Below are 22,830 nucleotides of genomic sequence, written 5' to 3'. Positions count from 1 at the left end.
AAAACTATAAAAGCCGAAAACTGAGAAATAATGAATTTTTTCCATTATTTTCTTATTTTTCCCATTAAAACGCATTTAGAATTAAAAATTCTTCGCAAAATGTACTACCCACAGAAAGCCTAATTAGTGGAGAAAAAACAAGGTATAGATCATGTTTTGTGATAAGTAGTAATAAAGTTATTAGGGAATAAATGGGAGGAGCACTGACAGGTGAAAATTGCTCTGGTCCGTTAGTGTAAAAACCCTTGGGGGTTAACTGGTTAAAAAGAAATAAATATGGCAGCCTCCATATCACTCTCACCTAGGGTTCCCTTTAAGGTTGTTATTGCAGTTTGTGTCCCCACAGAACAATTCACCTCACTTCCGAAATTGTTTCTGGAAAAGGAAGTGAGGTGTAATCACTCCAATAAATAAATAAATAAAAAAGGACAATAAAAACCTCCAGAGAAGCTCTCAATGCCCGTACCCGTGACACAATTTTTACGGAGATTTTTTGCAAGATCGTTTAACAAAGCCTTGCTAAACAATGATGCATGATGCAGCCAACCGCGGCGATTGCTCGTCTTTAAACGACCCTCATGGCGGATCCGTTCCCGAACGATCGCCATTGATTTTCACGCAAAAGTAATGCAACAGCATTGCACCTGCTGTTTGCACCCACGGATCAGGGAACGAGCGTTCGTCGATCTGCAGTTCCGTGGGTGTAGCTTAAAGGACAACTGAAGTGAGAGGAATATGAAGGCTGACATATTTATTTACTTTTAAACAATGTCAGTTGCCTGGCTTACCTGCTGATCTGTTTGGCCGCAGTAGTGTCTGAATCACACATCAGAAACAAGCATGCAGCTAATCTTGTCAGATCTGACAATAATGTCAGAAAAGCCTGATCTGCTGCATGCTTGTTCAAGAGCTATGGCTAAAAGTATTAGAGGCAGAGGATCAGCAGGACTGCCAGGTAACTGGTATTGCTTAAAAGGAAATAAATATGGCAGCCTCCATATCCCTTTTGTTACAGTTGTCCTTTAAGAAATCCCTGCTCCATAGCCAGAGTTGCCCTTTAGGGGTAGTGACCTATCCCCAGTCAGCCCCCACTCTGCAGATATTAAAGGGTTAGCTTGAGATTTTTCCTTTGCACAGCTGGACGAGGAGTTTAGAGAGTCTGCACACGTCTGCAGCAAGGCCTAGCCGTCTGTCTGATTCCCCCTCGGGCTGCCAGAGTCCGAAGCGGGCGACCTTGTCGCCTACAGGGGGAAACATGCAAACAAACAAGGAACAGGCGAAACCGTGCGCAAAGCATGAAGAGCACCTGTCTCCACTGGCTGAGGCCAGCTGCAGAGGAAAAATGGTGCCATGCTGCCATCTCGCAGCCAATGCCATGCTTGTTCCAGGGTCTTACTTTAAAGAGGCCCCCTCAGTAGCAGATATCTCCTTTCTCAGGAGAAATCTTATGCTAGGTACACACCATACAATTTTCTGGCAGATTTACCTGCTCGATCGATTATTTCCATATGAATTTTGATAGATTTTTCGATTTTCCGACCGTTTTTTTTTTTTAAATTTAAACAATTTTCAATTTTATTTTTTTTATGAAAATCGATCAAAAGAAAAGATTAAACAACGATCGAAAAATCAATAGAAAATTTAGATTGGACATGTTTGAATCAATCAATGTAGAAAGTAAATCTGCCAGAAAATTGTATGTGTGTACCTAGCACTACCCTTTTCTTTACTAGATCATCAGGGATGTCTGTATAGTTTATATTGTGGTAAAACCCCTCCCACAGTGTGATGTCATTACCAAGGCCATACCGGTTTCCTGTCTGTGAACCTCAGTGTATTGTGGGAGATAACAATAAACAACCTATTAGCCTATCACACTGTTAGTGGGTGTATTTATAAATAAGGGAAGTTTGTGCTGTCTATTTTTTTCCCTCTCATGTCTGCTAGCAGTAAAGATGCTGCCCTGCAGGCTCAGAGGATCAAACAACATGAATAAATGACATGGTGAGTATCAATTACTTTGTGATCTATTTTCTATTTTTTTACTTTTCACTTTGCAATGTCTTGATTTATTTTTTTCTCTCTACAACTATCTTTGGGTAAAGTTCCTCTTTAAAGCGGACCTGAACTCAGAACTTCCTCTCTGCTCTAAAAGATAAGCAACAGCATAACCACCATTTAAAGGATGCCCGAAGTGACATGTGACATGATGAGATAGACGTGGGTATGTACAGTGCCTAGCACACAAATAATTATGCTGTGTTCCTTTTTTTCTTTCTCTGCCTGAAAGAGGTAAATATCAGGTATGTAAGTGGCTGACTCAGTCCTGACTCAGACAAGAAGTGACTACAGCGTGACCCTCACTGATAAGAAATTCTAACTATAAAACACTTTCCTAGCAGAAAATGGCTTCTGAGAGCAAGGAAGAGATACAAAGGGGAATTTCTTATCAGTGAGGGTCACACTGTAGTCACTTCCTGTCTGAGTCGGGACTGAGTCAGCCACTTACATACCTGATATTTAACTCTTTCAGGCAGAGAAAGAAAAAAAGAAACACAGCATAGTTATTTGTATGCTAGGCACTGTACATACACATGTCTATCTCATCATGTCACATGTCACTTTGGGTATCCTTTAACCCTCTGGGCGATACAATAAGATCGCCCAGGAGGGGGCGCAGCACTTTTTAAAATTTTTTTTAGTTTTTAAATCATGTAGCGAGCCCTGGGCTCGCTACACGATAGCCGCTGCCCAGCGGCATCCCCCCACCCACTCCGATCGCCTTCGGCGATCAGAGTAAGCAGGAAATCCCGTTCAGAACGGGATTTCCTGCTGGGCTTCCCCGGTCTGCGCGGCACGGAGGCTAGCGGCGGCGATTGGAAGTTACAAGCAGCTAGCAAAGTGCTAGCTGCATGTAACAAAAAAAAATTATGCAAATCGGACCACCAGGGCCTGAGAACTCCTCCTGCGCGACATACCCCGAGCTCAGCTCGGGATTATCGCTCAGGAGGTTAATGAAAAACATTTATTTGCTAAAGTTGATACAAATCCTGCAATAAACCTTCAGTGTGTCTACTTCCTGCTTTCATGGAAGCAGAGATGGGGTTATCATCCTGTGTTGACAAATTAGCTGCTCTGCCACAGCAGAGGAGATTCATGAGCTGAGATCAAATTACAACTTGTGAATAGTCACAGATGAAGAGGGATTAGACATGGTAAACTCTCTACATACATGATACAGGGTGGATTTCTCTCTGTTTTCCTTCTGTCCTGTGCAAGAGTTCAGGTCCACTTTAAAGAGGAACTCCAGTGAAAATAATGTAGTAAAAAAAGTGCTTCATTTTTTTACCATAATTATGGATAAATGATTTAGTCAGTGTTTGCTCATTGTAAAATCTTTCCTCTCCCAGATTTACATTCTGACATTTATTACATGGTGACATTGTTACTGTGGGCAGGTTATGTAGCTGTTTCTAGCTGTTTTGGCTGTTAGAGACAGCTTTAAACAGCTAATTCCTGTCTGTAAACATTGTTACATTGTGGCAGTTTGCCCAGAGTACCGCGGTACTCAGAGCTTCTTGTGGGAGGGGTTTCAGCACAAAATCAGTCATACAGCGCCCCCTGATGGTCTGTTTGTGAAAATCATTATATTTCTCATGTAAAAGGGGGTATCAGCTACTGATTGGGATAAAGTTCAATTCTAGGTTGGAGTTTCTCTTTAAGGCTTGTTGATATAAGGGAGAAAATTAGCAGCCAATTACCAGAGGCCACCCCATCAGGTCCCGGTAATCTATTTATGGTCTCTTGTAGTGGATAATGAGTCTCGCAGGACTGGGCCGGATTAGCAGAGCTGGAGATAATAAGCAGGCGGGAGAGAATGGATTTACTCTGAGGATCAGAAGCTGCAACAACACGTCGGAGAAGAGCGAGAAATGAAACGTCTTCCCTCCATTCAACCGGAGCAAAGGAGGGGGGGAGGCTCGGACGGATCAAGCGGAGGCGGAGCAACGCGGGAGAACTCAGGTTTCCAAAATCGAATGTAATAGGATTACCAGTAAACATCCAGCACCCTAACCCCACACACTGCGGCTATTTGTGGGTGTTTTAGGGCTCTTTTCCACTATGAAATGCGATCACGATTGCGATCGCGATTCCGATCGCGATCGCAATCGCGTTTCAATTTCCACAATGCGATTGCGATTGCGATTGAGCTACTATACTCATTATAGTACAACTCAATCGCATACAAAACGCAGCAGGACGACGATTGCGCTTTGACCAAAATCGCATCGCAATCGGATCGCACTAATGGAAATTGCTGCTGCAGTTTCCATTAGTTTAATGTACCTTGCGATTTGCGATCAGAAGCAAATCGCAAATCGCAGGGTAGTGGAAAAAGGCCCTTACGCAGATCCGGAAATCGCCAGCAATCACTAGTGCTTTGAAAACCGCTAGTGCAATTAATGACTTATGGCAATGATCTCACCGCGGCGATCGAGGGCAAGTATAGTTTTGTGGAAAACGCGGTGATGCAGTGCTGTTGCATGATTTTGGAGTGATCGTGGCTCAAAAAAAAAAAATAGCAGAAATGTCAAAATATGCGGGGAAAAAAAATCCCCACTGCAAAACCTTAGCAATTTTGCTAGCGATTTGCGACCCCCTAGTGTGAACAGGTACTAAGGCTCCTTTTACACTACGTCCAACGCGTCGCAGCACAATGGATAACATGATCGCATCACAACGCGAAGCATTTACATTTCAATTATCATCTTACACTGGTATTTTTGTGGTGCAATGATTTGTACCGGAAAAACGGGCATGCAGTGCATTATCGGCAATGTGCGCGGTTGCAAGCATATCGTGTATGGGCTGCATGCTGCACTGTATCTTACATGGCTGTTGCATGAGCCTATTTGTCCAGATGCGCAACACAACTTTTATAGCGTGAAAGTACCCTTAGGTGCAGCACTGCGTTCCCGGTGTGAATGTTTGTGTTTTCCTATAAAACTTACTGTTTGTAGGCCCTAAAAAATGAACCCCGAGCCGAGATGGAGGCTGCCATATTTATTTCCTTATAAGCAAAATCCAGGACTTCTCGCGAGTGTCACCTCTCATGTGGAACTCCGTCTTGCTACAGCCTGGAAATGTTCAAACATACCCTCAAGACAAGCCTAAGGCGAAGCGCAGGAGATTTGGGTGCAGCCGGCGCCACCATAGGCCGTAATAGGAATTACAGCTATAGCGGCGCACAGTGAGTAACGTTGGCGCCGTCAGAAGACGGAGCTGAAATTACTTTTAAAACACTGTAATTCGGCCTCCAGCAATAGCTGAAACCTGAATTACACCATTCCCCACCATCCATGGCGACCTGGAGGGGGAATAGTAATTACTGCCGCCAGGACTTGTGCAGCAGCAGGATAAGCTGCATATCGGCTGCATCCTGCGCCCAAGTCTCCTGCGCTGTTATCTCTCGTACGCTACCTAATGTATCCTGCTACCCCACCCATTACATTGGAAGCCTATCTGGCAGGGCCCTCCTCTCCGTGTGCACTTCTCCACCACCACATGGACTCAGTGACTCATCTGCTATATTTATTCCTACACTGTTACATCATCATTAGTGTGCCAGTACAGGATGCCAGCACTCAGAAGTACTGCAGCAGGAGACTGGACTTGTCTGTAGAGATATTATGACTGTAAAGCAGGCCATACACCCGTTAGATTAGCAGCAGATAGATCATCAGATAGATTTCTGATCTATCTGATGTGTTTAGGAACATTTTTCACTAGGAACAGATTTCTAATAGATTTCAGTGTGAAATCTATTGAAAAAAATCGATCTGATGGCATTTTTTTGCCATCAGATTTGCATTAGGGTCAATGCAAACTTATAAACCATCTCAACAGATTTTCCTAGATTTTTCAGCATGTCAGATTGATTGAAATCGATCGAAATCGGCCGCAAATCGTTTCGATCGATCAGCCGATAATCGACTGAGTGTATGGGCCCCTTAAGGAAGCCCACACAGACAGAGGACAAACATACAAACTCTGTGCAGATAGTGTCCTGGCTGGGATTTGAAATAGGGAAATGGAAGGAGTATGGCACAACTGTAAACCTACCAAGACAAGGCTGTCCGCCTAAACTCACAGGCCGAACAAGGAGAGTGCTGATCAGAAACGCAGTCAGGAGGCCCATGGTGACTCTGGACGAGCTGCAGAGATCTACAGCTCAGGTGGGGGACTCTGTCCATAGGACAACTATTAGTCATGCACTGTACAAAGTTGGCCTTTATGGAAGAGTGGCAAGAAGAAAGCCATTGTTAACAGAAGGCATAAGAAGTCCCGTTTGCAGTTTGCCACAAGCCATGTGGGGGACACAGCAACCATGTGGAAGAAGGTGCTCTGGTCAGATGAGACCAAAATGGAACTTTTTGGCCAAAATGCAAAACGCTATGTGTGGCGGAAAACTAACACTGCACATCACTCTGAACACACCATCCCCACTGTCAAATATGGTGGTGGCAGCATCATGCTTGGGGGGTTCATCTCTTCAGCAGGGACAGGGAAGCTGGTCAGAGTTGATGGGAAGACGGATGGAGCCAAATACAGGGCAAACTTGGAAGAAAACCTCTCGGAGACTGCAAAAGACTTGAGACTGGGGCAGAGGTTCACCTTCCAGCAGGACAACGACCCTAAACATAAAGCCAGGGCAACAATGGAATGGATTAAAACAAAACATATCTATGTGTTAGAATGGCCCAGTCAAAGTCCAGATCTAAATCCAATCAAGAATCTGTGGCAAGATCTGAAAACTGCTATTCACAAACGCTGTCCATCTAATCTGACTGAGCTGGAGCTGTTTTGCAAAGAAGAATGGGCAAGGATTTCAGTCTCTAGATGTGCAAAGCTGGTAGAGACATACCCTAAAAGACTGGCAGCTGTAATTGCAGCAAAAGGTGGTTCTACAAAGTATTGATTCGGGGCTGAATAATTACGCACACCCCACTTTGCAGTTATTTGTAAAAAATGTTTGGAATCATGTATGAGTTTTGTTCCACTTCTCACGTGTAAACCACTTTGTGTTGGTCTTTCATGTGGAATTCCAATAAAATTGATACATGTTTGTGGCAGTAATATGACAAAATGTGGAAAACTTCAGGGGGGCCGAATACTTTTGCAACCCACTATATTTATCGCTTCCTTACTCCCCCCTTTTTTTTACATGAATACACTTCATTCAGTTTACCGACGAAAACAAGGTTTTCATTACCGCACCATTACCGCATGCGGTAAAACAAGCGTAAAACATGTGTTAAATTTTATGAATCTGCTAACAACACACCATGCGGTAATTTCCAGCTTGGGCGATAATGCATGCGGTAATGCTTTATGAATCGAGGCCTATGTGTGCACAATAAGACACTCAGCCTAAGGCCCGGTTCACATTAGCGGTTGTTTGCCAAACGGACCGGATGACCTGACCGGATCCGGACCGGATCCGGATCGGAACCGTACGGTTCTGATCCGGATCCGATCCGGATCCGGTCAGGTTGCATCAGGTGGTAATCAGGATGCGATCCGGATCCGTTTGGCAAAGTTAACGTAAAAAAAAAAAAATGTTGGGGTCTGGGAGGTCAGCAGAAGGGGGACCTGTGGAATCAGGCCCTCTGCTGTTTAGCACTCACCTCCACCTCCGACATGCTGCCAACATCCTGCCAACACCTCCAGCTCGTGCTGCTCCACTCCAAAATGCTTGCCCATGTGTCCCCAGCCAATATCGCCGCAAAAATCCGCATAGGAAGTGGGGTAGAACATCCGGATTTCTCAGCCAGTGTGTTGTGCGGCCTCCGGTTCCCATTTGTTTGTATTGGCCGGATGGTGCAGTCCGGCTCCGCCCCGGATACGGCTGCCGGAGGGGCCGGATGAAAAAATAGCGCATGTTGGAACGGAGGCCGGAGTCCGGATCCGGTCCGGCTCCGGTTCTGCAGAACGGACCCATGTGAACGGACGCATAGGCTTTAATTGCTATGCCGTGCGTCCATTCCGTCCGTTCTGCAGGCGGTGCGGCTCCGGCACGGCGATTCCGGAGGGCCACCGCAAGTGTGAACCGGGCCTTAATTGAGCAAGTAAGAGAAACCAATGAAAATGTTGGCTCTGCACCTGGGAAACATGTCCGGATGAGCGGCCTTTGGCAGTGTGAGGCAGATCTCTTCATCTACTATAAACATCTCAGCTGTGCGGAGATGTACGGCGGCTGCAGCCCGCTATATACTGCTCTACAGGGCGAGGAAACGGCCGGGGCAAACGTCAAACACCGAGACTATAACCCAGCATGCATAGCGGGGTACGTCAGGCACAGGAATAATGGAACTCGCATCTCCACAGGTTATTTGGTAGCTGAAGCGTTGGCAGAATCACCATTCTTTACAAACATCTTACATAATAAAAACGGTGGATTTACCAAGAATTACAATAAAATATTTGAATCAAAGAAATGTTAACTTGGAACAAAGTAAGACTCAGGCTCCCATTCCAACCTCTTCCATGTGTAACATCCCTGTACAGCAGCCCCTCTCCTATTCCATGTGCAGCCCTCTGTCCATGTGTATCATCCATGTACAGCAGCCCCTCCCATTCCATGTGCAGCCCCCTCTTCCATGTGTATCATCTATGTACAGCAGCCCCTCTCCTATTCCATGTGCAGCCCTCTGTCCATGTGTAACATCCATGTACAGCAGCCCCTCTCCTATTCCATGTGTAGACCTCTGTCCATGTGTATCATCCATGTACAGCAGCCCCTCCCATTCCATGTGCAGCCCCTTCTTCCATGTGTATCATCCATGTACAGCAGCCCCTCTCCTATTCCATGTGTAGACCTCTGTCCATGTGTATCATCCATGTACAGCAGCCCCTCCCATTCCATGTGCAGCCCCCTCTTCCATGTGTATCATCCATGTACAGCAGCCCCCTCTCTTCCATGTATATCATTCATGTACTGCAGCCCCCACTTCCATGTATATCATTCATGTACAGCAGCCCCTCCCATTCCATGTGCAGCCCCCTCTTCTATGTGTTACATTCATGTACAGCAGCCCCCTCTGCCATGTGCAACATCCATGTACAGCAGCCCCTCCCATTCCATGTGCAGCCCCCTCTTCCATGTGCAACATCCATGTACAGCAGCCCCCTCTTCCATGTATATCATTCATGTACAGCAGCCCCTCCCATTCAATGTGCAGCCCCCTCTTCTATGTGTTACATCCATGTACAGCAGCCCCCTCTTCCATGTATATCATTCATGTACAGCAGCCCCTCCCATTCCATGTGCAGCCCCCTCTTCTATGTGTTACATTCATGTACAGCAGCCCCCTCTGCCATGTGCAACATCCATGTACAGCAGCCCTTCCCATTCCATGTGCAGCCCCCTCTTCCATGTGCAACATCCATGTACAGCAGCCCCCTCTTCCATGTATATCATTCATGTACAGCAGCTCCCTCGACTTCCATGTGCAACATCCAATACAGCAACACCTCTTCTATTCCATGGTCAGCTCCCTCTTCCATGTTTATCATCCATGTACAGCAGCACCGTTACATGTGCAGCCCCCTCCTCCATGTGTTACATCCATGTACAGAAGCCCCTTTGCCATTCCAAGTGCAGCCCCCTCTTCCATGTGTAACAACTATGTACAGTAGTTTCTCTTGTTTCTCCCTGTAAACCCCTCACTGCTGCTCTTGTCTGTGTCAAAAGCTTAATTCACATATCTGTGATCTCTACCGGTAGTCAGGTCTGATCGGAGCTGTCTATTATGTTCTATTTCAAATGGTACCTGGTAGAGACATCACAGGAACAGGAAGAAGAGCACACAGCAGCAATCAGATCACTTCCTGTTCCTGACGGTACCCAGGAAATACATCCCAGGAACAGGAAGAAAAGGACAGAGCAGTGATCATAACTGATCTACAAATTAGGTAAGTAAAGTTCTCAGGTAAGGCATTCCTGGCTCTTCCAGGGGATTGAGGTAATGTAAAGTAACAGAAACTCACTCTGCCAATTCCTCCAGACTGCGATAGATGTCATCGTCATTCTCTGCTGTGTCCTCCGAGGGGAAGGGTCTGCAAGAGACAAGCAGCACTTATTATATATAGGTTACAGGGGTCACACCAGGTAGATACATTAAATAATAACAGCATTACACATTAGATGTTTATTCAAAATAATATTATTATGTATTTATATGGCACTGACCTCTTCTGCAACACTTTACAGAGTACATAGTCATGTCACTGACTGTCCTCAGAGGAGCTCACACTCTAATCCTACCATAGTCATAGTCTAATGTCCTACCATATTATTATTATGTATTTATATAGCACTGACATCTTCTGCAGCACTTTACAGAGTACATAGTCATGTCACTGACTGTCCTCAGAGGAGCTCACAATCTAATCCTACCATAGTCATAGTCTAATGTCCTACCATATTATTATTATGTATTTATATAGCACTGACATCTTCTGCAGCACTTTACAGAGTACATAGTCATGTCACTGACTGTCCTCAGAGCAGCTCACAATCTAATCCTACCATAGTCATAGTCTAATGTCCTCCCATATTATTATTATGTATTTATACAGCACTGACATCTCCTGGAGCACATTACAGAGTACATAGTCATGTCACTGACTGTCCTCAGAGGAGCTCACAATCTAACTGACTGGCAGAAGATCTAACCTGTCAATATATAAAGAAATAAGTCCAGATTTTTCATTAGAAGGGTTGATACTACTACTATTAAACTCAAATACTCAAAAACTCAAATACTTCTGTCACATAATGAGAATACCGGAATCTCTAGAAAAATCCTTGATGTTTGGAAAAGTTGAGGGAAAAGAAGATGAGGAAGACAGAGGATAAGAAGGATAGACAGCATGTGAGGCTATGAACATGCCTATGCAACAGCTGAAAGAAACAGTAATTGACAGAGACATCTGGTGTGCAAAAGTACATATGGTCACGAAGAGAGGAGCAGTAACTGATCAGCTGCATAAGTGGCCAATTGGATACTTCATAGGTTTATGTAAGAGTAGCCGAACTGCTACAGATAGCGGGCCCTGGAGGGGGAGGATAGGTTTAGACATTAGAACGGGGATTAGTTTTAGACATCGGGGGGAGGGTTGGATTTAGAAACTAGGAAGTGGAATTGGGATTAGGCATTAGGTGTGGTGGGTTGCTTTGGGTACTAGGGAGAGGATTCAAGTGAGAATAGGCACCAATATAGTAAAATATCAGTCATTTAAATTGCCAATATGTTTACTATCAGCAGCTCCTGTGCACCCAACTCATGCAGCGGGGGCGTTATATGTACTCCCAAGCAAGGCGGAGAGTACAAATACCTGCCCAGGAAAAGGTTAATAGGTGCCCAGCAGAGATCCACACTTGTGAAGCCAGCATTGCCCTCGGAGACATTACTCAGCCCAGTGTGTGCTTGTGGGGCCCCCCTGACCCCGGGATCCCCCCACAGTGCATTGCGCACCCTCCAATGATTCCTCCTCATCACATCAGCGATTGGGGAGCTGACCTCAGATTGCCTCCTTCTGGTAGAATGCACGGACCTCGCAGAATCCCTTCCACACCACAGGAAACGCATCCATCGAGTGATAGAGAACGCTTGACGTGTGACAGACGTCTCAGAGCACCAAGCTCAGGACACAACTGTGGCCAGGACAGAATGAAAGCAACGATCCGGGGCTGTGGCCACGAAAGGAGAGTCGCAACCAGGACGGGCAGAAGGATGGTGATTATGGTAAACAAAAAGTCAAGAATAACGTCCACAGGGGTGGAACGTCAAGGAACTTGTCTGTCTGATTGCAGCAGGGTTCGACGGAAGACGACCCAGAGAACGCCACTGGTCAACGAAGGAAAAAAGCCAGACTGTAGCTTGCTAAAATGCACTTTGAGGGTCTTGTGGCTGGGTACTGTAATGGTTAAGGGCTCTGCCACCACAGGAGACCAATGTTCGAATCTCGTCTCTTCCTGTTCAGTAAGCCAGCGCCTATTCAGTAAAGAATACCTGGGCAAGACTCCCAGAGGTCTCAAACCCACTAGCAGCCTTTTCTAAGTGCTAGTGATTTGAAAAGCTCTTGCTAATGCAATGCTATGGGGGATTTTTATAAAATCATATACCTCTAATAGGATCACACCCCATAGCATTACATTAGCAAGAGCTTTTCAAATCACTGTGCTTAGAAAATCGCTCCTAGTGGGTTCCAGGCCTAACACTGCTACTGCCTATAGAGCGCATTGTGTATTAGTCCATTCTTATAGGCTTTCATTGCGTCCGTGCAACCAGCGTTTTGTGGTAGGGTCCGGAAAAATGCAGCAGGTCGATACTCTGTGTTTCATTTTAACAATAGGATCTGCTTCCAGCGTTGAGTGGAGGTGCAGATATCATACTGAGCTAGAAAATTATCTGCACAAGTGGAAGCCAAGTCTACAGAAGAAAAATTAAGCTATAATTGTACACGAAATGATGTGACATGACGAGATGTGTATGTGCAGTACAGAGCAGGATCACCCACCAGGCAACCAAAGCAGGTGCCTGGGGCAAAGAGGGTGTCAGGGACCCACCCGTCACCTTCTCTGAACTGCCTCCACTTCAGCTTACCAAAAAGACCACTAGGGGGCTTAGGGCCCAATTACATCTTAATCCATCTCTGGCACAGTGCCAAACCTATTAATAGCTTTAATGCAGGAAAGAGTTTAGGTGACCACTAATGGTCCAATTTTCCAAACAACTGACTGGCTGATCCGATAAAATCAATCAGGTCCACTAACAGTAAGGGAACACGTACCCAACCCGATGAAGGGTATCAAACTGTTTTTCAAATCGGGTTTTTTTAAAACGCGTTTGTTTATGACCGATCACATTTACAGAGTAGGCCGGAAAGTGGACCATTAGTGGCCACATTTAAATATTCAGGCATCAATGATAGATCCTCTCCAGGTGGGACTCAGTTGGACTATAGCGTAACCCTTACTGATAAGGAATTGAAGCCATAAAACACTTTCCTGGCAGAGAGCAGCTTCTGAGTGGAGAGGATAAATTAAAAAACGGATTTATACACTTTAGCTCTGGGACACGGAAAGCCTGTGTCATTGAGCAGAGACAATAAAATATTAAATCTTTTGTTTAAGTTTTGTGCAGAAACGCATGCAGTTAAGCCAGTGTGACTGTGACGCACTGAAAAGAAAGAACGAACGGACAGAAAAACGCACGTGTGTTTTAACATGTGACCGAGAGCTTTCAGATCCTATTTAACAAAAAACAATAACAAAAAACAGTAACAAATTTCACAGTGGTTTGTGCCCAACCGATCTCAATGCCCTTCACATGGAGACCCCATCATGACGTGCAGGACTTGCTGAGACTTGTAGTTGTGCGGCAGCAGTAAACGTGCGAGCTGACGGCGGCGTACATTGCTGGGAATCTGATTCGGTGTTAGGTGTTTAATACACTGCGGCATCAGCGGTTTTATACAGACAGAAGAAATATAACTGCGCTCACACTGCAGCCTCCATCTCTGCCGCACGTATCACAGCGTTACCCAGCACAACAGCCTATCATACTACAGCAGAGATGGTGAAATAAACAGGATAAATACATCTGCAGTGCTGTGCAAAGGTGCAAAGCTCTCCCGCTTACTGGTGAAGACGCATAGAGGAAAACGTACAGCATGTTGACTATTCAGTTTCTACAAAGCAATGGCCTCAATTCACTCAGTTCATGCTGGTGATAATAAGGCAAGTGAAAACTTACCACCACATATGGATTGGTATTTTAAGTGTTAATTAATTCACTAAAGAAGCTTGCCTTCACAGTGAGAGTGCTGTCTTATCACTCCAGACCTTAAAGAGAACCTGTACTGAGTAAAAATATTTAAAATAAACACATGAGGTAACTTCAAATGAACATTACATAGTTACCTCGTCATCAGTTCCTCTCAGAAGCTCACCATTTTCTGACAATAATCCCTTCCAGTTCTGACAATATTTTGTCAGATCTGAAATATATCAGTTGCTGTCAATAAAATATCAGTTGCTGTCAGTTATAGCTGAGAGGAAAACTGATGTACCAGGTAATGTCCATGTTTCCCTATGGCTCAAGTGGGCGATGTTACAGTTTAACTGTGTGCTGACCAGAAAGCGGTTATGGGTAATGGCCATTTTCAAAACGGAGGATGGATCAACTTAAACCTTGGAGGGACTTGATTGGTCCATTTTCACGCTGCATACATTTGCATACAGATTTACATAATTCCTGCATGAACTTGGAAATATTCTGATCATTATCTGATCAGAGGGGATCTATCTGATTGGATCCCTCCACACACTAGACACAGATTTTCAATAGATTTCAGCATGAAATCTGTGCGCCCTGCCTGCCGGGGTACCAAGTATGGGCAGCGGAGCTTAAACTCACCTGTCCGCCGCAGCGTGTCTTCACTGCTGCAGGCTCCTCCCTTTATCTTCTCTACCAAGTATCCCGTGTCCCTTGACAAATGCTAGAGGAATTACATTAAGGGCACCGTGGCATTTACCTTATGTGACCACTAGAGGCCTCTAGTGTTTGTGATGAGACACATGGAGAGAAGAGACAGGAAGGAGCGCTAGGTATCGAAGCAAAGCCACGGGTGGGCAGGTGTCATGCTGCCTTTACCCTGTGGAACGCCTTGCCAAACTTAATCAAGACAGCTCCAACCCTGGATACGCTTAAAACTGAAAAGCCACCTGTTTAGTCTGGCATTTGTGATCACATAACTTTTCCCCCTGTGCACATCACTATGTATTTGTAACATTTGTATAGCGATTTTCTCCTGTTGGATTCAAGAGCTGCAGCCACTAAGGGAGCGCTCAAGTGGCCACCCTGCAGTGTAAGGAAGTCTTGGCCAAGGACTTCTTACTGGATAGATACTGAGCCTAACCAGGATTCCAACCTTGGCATCCCATGTCAAAGCAGAGCCCTTAGATGGAACCTAAACTGAAAAGGATATGGATTTTTCCTTTTAAAATAATACCAGTTGCCTGACTCTCCTGCTGATCCTGTGCCTCTAATACTTTTAGCCACAGCCCCTGAACAAGCATACAGATCAGGTGCTCTGACTGAAGTCAGACTGGATTAGCTGCATACTTGTTTCTGGTATGATTCAGCCACTACTGCAGCCAATAGACAAGCAGGGCTGCCAGGCAACTGGTATTGATTAACAGGAAACATCCATATCCCTCTCAGTTTAGGTGCCCTTTAACCACTACACTAACAGCCACTGCACTGATCCGAGACAATCTAATGCGCTTTGGGTACTACGGGAGGAAAAGCCCTTTACTAATGTGTTGTTGTGAGTGTAGTCCTCTTTCAAAACCAGATTTACTGGAAACAAACCCTTTCCCCTTGTGGCATAATAAAAAGCATTATCAAACTTTTCAACTAGGGGAAAAAATGGCAAGTAAATGCAGGATCACCCTTTTATTTACAGTAGGTAGGTCTGTACGTGATTGGATGAAGAAGGAATGTATCGCCGCCCTATACAGCAGCGCAGTCCGTTGCCTGGGTGATATAACTACTGTCCCGCCTGCCTCTGCAGATGTTTCGCCGGGACACTCTGTGTATTTTTAGCCGTTTTCTCACCTGCGTCGTTCTGCTGGTTTTCTCACGGACATCTGAATATTTCATTGCGGGAGCATTAGTGCGTGCATTGTAGCGAGAGAAACAGGGCTGGGAATGGCGAGTTTACTGATAACCGCCAGGTGTTCCCCGCCAGAAGGAGGTGACGGCGCTGCTCTCAGCCCAATATCTCTTTTTAGAAAAAAATACATAAAACAATTGCATCTAGTTTCAAACAGGAGCAGCATCTGAACGGATCTGAGGGGGGGATCATCACAGCGGGTGTACAGGAAAAAGGGCACCCGGATATGTGGGCACCCAGAGATAGCCGATGATAGCACATCGGTAAATTTACTGATGTTCTACTCTTATGGTAAATACCGAGCAGCAGATCATGGCCAGATGGATCGGGGGATCTCAGTCGATGAACAATCGTTCCCCGATCCATCTGGCCAAACAAGGGAATCGTCATTTTCAAACGAATGATCATGTAAACAATTGTTTACACGGTCACTGCAAAACTCGCGCAAGTCAACGAGTATCGGAATGATCCTCAAGGACTTAAACCAATGAGCGCCATGGGTGCCATACATTGGTAAACACTGTTTGGTTAATTTTTGTTAAACAATGTTGATGATATTGGAAAAAAAATAGTTTGTTGCGCAAAATCGTCCGCAAAAATCGCTGGGTGGGTATGGGCCTTTACATTGCTAAAAAGTCTCTCTGCCAGCTGGACAGGTGGAAGCCCAGGGGAAACCTATTCAAAAGGAATAACCACATGTTTAACCGGCTGTTAAACAAAAATAGCTGAAACTTAAGCTGGAAAGAAACATGCAACCGCGGTAGTCTTAAAATAAGCGATCCCAGACGGTTAGGCGCAAGCAAACGGGTTTGGCGCACATTTGAATTCAGCGATGGTCTGCCAATTGGATTGTTAAAGGAAGCGCAAAAATGAGGACCTGAAAGTGCGACATTCGCAGTATGTGAGTATTTAAAGGGGATTGACTGTTTGCCATCCTGTGGTACAAATGATTAACAGCGATTATCGTCCGAACTGATCCGGCAGGTTGGATCAGTCTACATGGACGAAGTGGAAAAAAAGTGATGATATAATGAATCGCATGTGTACTATGGATAATAAAACATTAGCAGCAAAGAAAAGAGTCTCATGTTGCTATTTCCAGTAAAAAAAAAAAAAAAAATTATATATATATATATATATATATATATATATATATATATATATATATATATATATATATATATATATATATATATATATATATATATATATATATATATATATATATAGATAGATAGATAGATAGAGATATATAACATTGCATCATTCTGTCACATTTGCATGTTTAGAAACCCCACTCTGTCTTTTAAGCTGTAAATCAAAGCAGAAATATTGACCCTTTGAACTTTCTTTAGTAAAACTTTACCTCAAGCTGTCTCTCACTGTTTCTTGGCTTTTTAAGTGCTGCAGAAAATTCATTACCTTGGAAGTTTATTTTTGCTTCAGGTTTGCTTTAAAGAGACTCTGTAACAAAATTTTCATTCTTATTTCTTCTATCCTATAAGTACCTATACCTGTTCAAATGTGGTCTTGATTACTGCAGCCTTTTCTAGTTGCATTCTCTGTAATATATCTATTCTTCTTTTCTTTGTCAAGCTTTGTCGACCCAGGGAGGAATGGGCTGCCTCTGTTGTAATGAATACAAGTTATGCACGCCCCTGCAGGCTCTGTGTGCTTTGTTTACTCCTCACTCTCTGCTCTCAGTTTCAGCTTGTCTGTGATGCAGTTTATGAGGCTAAGGGGGGAGGGAGCTGCCTGTCACATGCTGAGAAACTGTGAGAATCCCAGACTGTAGTGCAGATAATTCACTATGTAATAAAAACTTGTAGTATACTGTAACATGATATATATACACATACTGTGTATATACACACACATTAGTGTATGTGTGTGGGTATATATACAGGTCCTTCTAAAAAAATTAGCATATTGTGATAAAGTTCATTATTTTCTGTAATGTACTGATAAACATTCATATATTTTAGATTCATTACACACAACTGAAGTAGTTCAAGCCTTTTATTGTTTTAATATTGATGATTTTGGCATACAGCTCATAAAAACTTAAAATTTCTGTCTCAAAAAAATAAGCATATTTCATCAGACCATTAAAAGAAAAGTGTTTTTTAAACAAAAAAAGTCAACCTTCACATAATTATGTTCAGTTATGCACTCAATACTTGGTCGGGAATCCTTTTGCAGAAATGACTGCTTCAATGCGGCGTGGCATGGAGGCAATCAGCCTGTGGCACTGCTCAGGTGTTATGGAGGCCCAGGATGCTTCGATAGCGGCCTTAAGGCTCATCCAGAGTGTTGGGTCTTGCGTCTCTCAACTTTCTCTTCACAATATCCCACAGATTCTCTATGGGGTTCAGGTCAGGAGAGTTGGCAGGCCAATTGAGCACAGTAATACCATGGTCAGTAAACCATTGACCAGTGGTTTTGGCACTGTGAGCAGGTGCCAGGTCGTGCTGAAAAATGAAATCTTCATCTCCATAAAGCTTTTCAGCAGATGGAAGCATGAAGTGCTCCAAAATCTCCTGATAGCTAGCTGCATTGACCCTGCCCTTGATAAAACACAGTGGACCAACCAGCTGACATCAGAATCAGAATCATTTATTTCGCCAAGTACAACGGGGGTTGTACCCGGAATTATTTTTGGCTCATACAGGGTCGGTGATGGTACAAACACATACATGAGATCCTTCAGCACATACAATCAGGTACAGTATGGTACATAAGTAAGAAATACATATATAATACAGCACATGACTAGTGGAGGACGTGTGGGGCGGACTGGAGTGCTATGTGAGGGGAGCGCCACATCTACCGGTGGTGCTCACTCTGCTCTGCAGCATTTCCTGATGCCCCGCAGCATTTCCAGATGCCCCACAGTGTGTAAAGTAAAAGAGTGTAAAGGAAAAGGAGTGGATAGAAAAAGAGAGAGAGAATGCATAGCTAAAAAGAGATTGCAGATTGTGTACAGTCAGCTAATCAGTGCTCCCAGCCGAACTGAGGGGATCACTGAGAGGGGCCACGCTTAGCATAGTTCTGGCTTGGTGCCCAGTCTGGGCTGGTCAGGTCCAGAGTCCATTTGATGATGGTTGCAGGCAGAGGGGGCCTGGTGGAGTGTTCAGATGTGGCCGCAAACTGGGGGCTGGATGTGGGGTGATCTTCTTGGCAGTGGCCTCACCAAGGGAGGACTGGCCTGCGGGAGAGCTCAGAGGAGAGGAGCCCCTCCACGTGGGTGGCCTACCAGGCTGGAGTCAGGGAGACTGCCTCTGGAGTGGCCAGCAGAGCCACTCACGCACTGGGGATCTCCTCCACGTAGGTGGCCGAGCAAGAGGCAGCGGCGGGTAATATGTGGCAGTGCAGCGGGTGTTGGAGCGGCCAGCAGTGCCCGGAGGTCACCCCTGGGCCCGGGAGAGCGTCGGTGGGGATGGGCAGAGGCCCCGCAGCAGCAGGGTAGACCCGGAGAACGTCCCAGCTCCCTCCATCCGCGGCAGCATTTCCCCCCATCGCAGAGCACACCGGCTCCAGTCAGAGCAGGACAGGATCCGTGGTGGTGCAGCACAGTCCCCATCTCTTCAAAAAGCGGGCGGCGTCTCCTGGTTCCCCCGGCAGCGGCGGTGTGGCCACCCACGTGGTGGACTCATGAGTGTAGGAAGAGCCGCAACGTGCCCCGGCTGACAGTGGGGCGAGGCGGCCCATTCCCCGGCAGCAGCCCACAGCAACAACCACTCGCCGGTGGCTTCCCGACCTCCTCAGAGCGGCTGCACTAGCGTCTGACCTCCGGCGATGGAGCGGCCCCATGTGCTGTCCATGCATCCAGCCGAGTGAGGAATGGCTGCATCGATGGTCCCGGCGATCCAGGTTCCCGGAGCACAGCGTGCCCAGACTCCCCAGGATGAGGAGAGCAGGAGGGACATTTCTGACCTCCCGCCGCAGGTGAGCCACAAAGGAAAGAGGGGAAAGAGCCAGAAGAGCCGGAGCCCTGTGTGCCGAGGCGTCCTACTCAGGCACCATCTTGTTGGACATGGCACCCCAGACCATCACTGACTGTGGGTACTTGACACTGGACTTCAGGCATTTTGGCATTTCCCTCTCCCCAGTCTTCCTCCAGATTCTGGCACCTTGATTTCCGAATGACATGCAAAAGTTGCTTTCATCCGAAAAAAAAGTACTTTGGACCACTGAGCAACAGTCCAGTGCTGCTTCTCTGTAGCCCAGGTCAGGCGCTTCTGCCGCTGTTTCTGGTTCAAAAGTGGCTTGACCTGAGGAACCTGTAGCCCATTTCCTGCACACGCCTGTACACGGTGGCTCTGGATGTTTCTACTCCAGACTCAGTCCACTGCTTCCGCAGGTCCCCCAAGGTCTGGAATCGGTCCTTCTCCACAATCTTCCTCAGGGTCCGGTCACCTCTTCTCGTTGTGCAGTGTTTTCTGCCACACTTTTTCCTTCCCACAGACTTCCCACTGAGGTGCCTTGATACAGCACTCTGGGAACAGCCTATTCGTTCAGAAATTTCTTTCTGTGTCTTACCCTCTTGCTTGAGGGTGTCAATGATGGTCTTCTGGACAGCAGTCAGGTCGGCAGTCTTACCCATGATTGCGGTTTTGAGTAATGAACCAGGCTCAGAAATCTTTTGCAGGTGTTTAAAGTTAATTAGTTGATTCAGATGATTAGGTTAATAGCTCGTTTAGAGAACCTTTTCATGATGCTAATTTTTTGAGATAGGAATTTTGGGTTTTCATGAGCTGTATGCCAAAATCATCAATATTAAAACAATAAATGGCTTGAACTGCTTCAGTTGTGTGTAATGAATCTAAAATATATGAAAGTCTAATGTTTATCAGTACATTACAGAAAATAATGAACTTTATCACAATAAGCTAATTTTTTGAGAAGGACCTGTATATACACACACACAAACATCACTTCCTGGTTAGCGGCCATGTTTTTCGTTTGTAATCACCACCTAAAACTGGTGATTAAAAGCCAGGGTCGCGGCAGGAAGCGGCAGAAACGGCAAAGAGGGACCCAGGAGATCACAGTGACTCGATTGATATGCTTTTTATTGTACAAATTGGACCGTACAGATTCTTTTTAATATAAATGCGCCCAAGTAGTAAATTAAGGAAAAAGATGTTGACAGCAAATGATGTGAAGAATCTCATGCAGAGGTGTGAAATGAGGGTTACCGTACAGAGAGAATAGGGGGCCGAACACTTCCTGGGGTGGCTAACACGTCTAACGGCTCATTAAAGGAAAATCCATAGGAATAGCCTTCAGGCAGCAAAGACACCCACAGGACTTGTTGCCTGAAGTCTCACGGTAATGAGGAGGTGGAAGGTCGAGGCGTGTTTCACGCTCTACAGGGTGGTGTGTAAAACCCTTCTCTCTCTACAGTAAGATTAGTCTTCTGGATTATCGGTTCAGAAGAACCTGCTGAATGTGGTAGAAGGTCGAGGCATGTTTCCCACACTATAGGGTGCTAAAGATCCTTGTCTCTATAGAGTAAGATTATCGGTACAGAAGCACCTGCAGAATGTGGTGGAAGGTCGAGGTGTGCATCACACTCTATAAGGTGCTAAAGACCCTTCTCTCTCTACACAGTAAGATTATCGGTAAACAAGCACCTGCTGAATGTGGTAGAAGGTCGAGGTGTCTTTCACACCCTGTAGGGTTCTGTGTAAAGACCCTTCTCTCTCTCTACAGTAAGATTATCGGTACAGAAGAACCTGGTGAATGTGGTGAAGACCACCCCAATTAGCGTGGATTCTGTTGTATGTACCAATCCAGTTATACGACTTAAGAAATTAATTTTACTCAGCAGAACAGTCTCCTATAGATATCGGATCTGGCTTAAAGGGGAACTTCAGCCTAAACAAACATACTGTCATTAAGTTACATTAGTTATGTTAATTAGAATAGATAGGTAATATAATTTTTTACCCACCCTGTTTTAAAAGAACAGGCAAATGTTTGTGATTCATGGGGGCTGCCATCTTTGTCATGAAGGCAGCCATCTTCTTGGTTGAAAGGAGGTGACAAGGAGCAGGAGACACAGTTCCAACTGTCCTGTGTCCTGATAACCCCTCCCAGCTGCACACGCTAGGCTTCAAATGTCAAATTCAAAATGTAAAAAAAAAAAATTGCACCAAAACAGCAGAACGAGAGCAACAACATCAGAAATCCCATCATGCTTTGCACAGCATCAGGGGAAAAAAGCCCGGGCAGTTTTCTTCTGTGCAGCTAAAAATTAGGCTTGGACAAGAGAAACAAAGTTCTGATGCTGTGAAACTGTTAAAGAAACACCAGGCCTTTTCAGTGCTGCTGAGTCGATTTTTAGTCCGGAGGTAATTAACGGAAGCTCTCTTAAAAGAATGACACTAGAAAGAAAATATTGCTGGAAAATAAAAAATTAAATTGGATGTCAGACTAGAGTATTTTTCATGTGGAAAGCTTTCACTCAGGTGGGCTATCGTACCAACCATGGGTGGGTCCTTCTCTGAATTAAATTAGGGTAGGGCATTGTCTAAATGCACCAGGATAGGTCTTCTTCTGAATGGAACCGAGTTGGTCCTTCCTCTGCTTCAACTAAAGGTGGACCTTACTGCGGGTAAGCTAGAGATGGACCTTCCTGAAAAAGAGCTTATCTGGGTGAACTAGAGGTGGACCTTTCTTTGGGTGAAGTAAAGGTGGACATTCCTCTGGGTGAACAAGACCTTCCTCTGGATGAACTAGAGACGAACCTTTTTCTGGATGAACTAGAGGTGGCCCTTCCTCTGGTTGAATCAGTAGGAACTTCCTCTGGATGAACCAGAGCTGGACATTCATCTGGGTGAACTAGAGATCAGGAACGCATCTAGACCAAGTTGCGCCTGGGGCAAGGTCAGGTTTTGGCGCCTAAACTGCCATTCCCCATGCAAACTTTGCCGCCTTTTTAAGAATTCAACAAACTGCGCCTGGGGCAAGATACCCGCTTGCCCCCCCCCCCCCCCCCTAGATCCGTCCCTGCTAGAGATTGACCTTCCTCTCAATGAACTAATTGGACCTTCTTTTGAGTAAACTAGAGTGAAC

The 22,830-nt window shown here is 45.3% G+C and overlaps 1 protein-coding gene across 4 annotated transcripts in view; it reads right to left on the bottom strand.

The window, feature by feature from the left end:
• The window catches only part of VAV2 (vav guanine nucleotide exchange factor 2), a 316,337-nt gene that overhangs the window by 114,432 nt on the left and 179,075 nt on the right, over nt 1-22,830 (bottom strand). For all 4 annotated transcript variants that reach the window (XM_068249069.1, XM_068249071.1, XM_068249070.1 and 1 more), the window contains exon 4: nt 10,051-10,119. In XM_068249069.1, coding sequence (XP_068105170.1) covers nt 10,051-10,119 — 69 coding nt within the window. The remainder of the gene's footprint in view (nt 1-10,050; nt 10,120-22,830) is intronic.

This window comes from Hyperolius riggenbachi, chromosome 8, assembly GCF_040937935.1.
Source record: "Hyperolius riggenbachi isolate aHypRig1 chromosome 8, aHypRig1.pri, whole genome shotgun sequence".
Classification (NCBI taxonomy): domain Eukaryota; kingdom Metazoa; phylum Chordata; class Amphibia; order Anura; family Hyperoliidae; genus Hyperolius; species Hyperolius riggenbachi.
The sequence above is the reverse complement of the archived record's forward strand: the minus strand, read 5'-3'. Positions and strand labels throughout refer to the sequence as shown.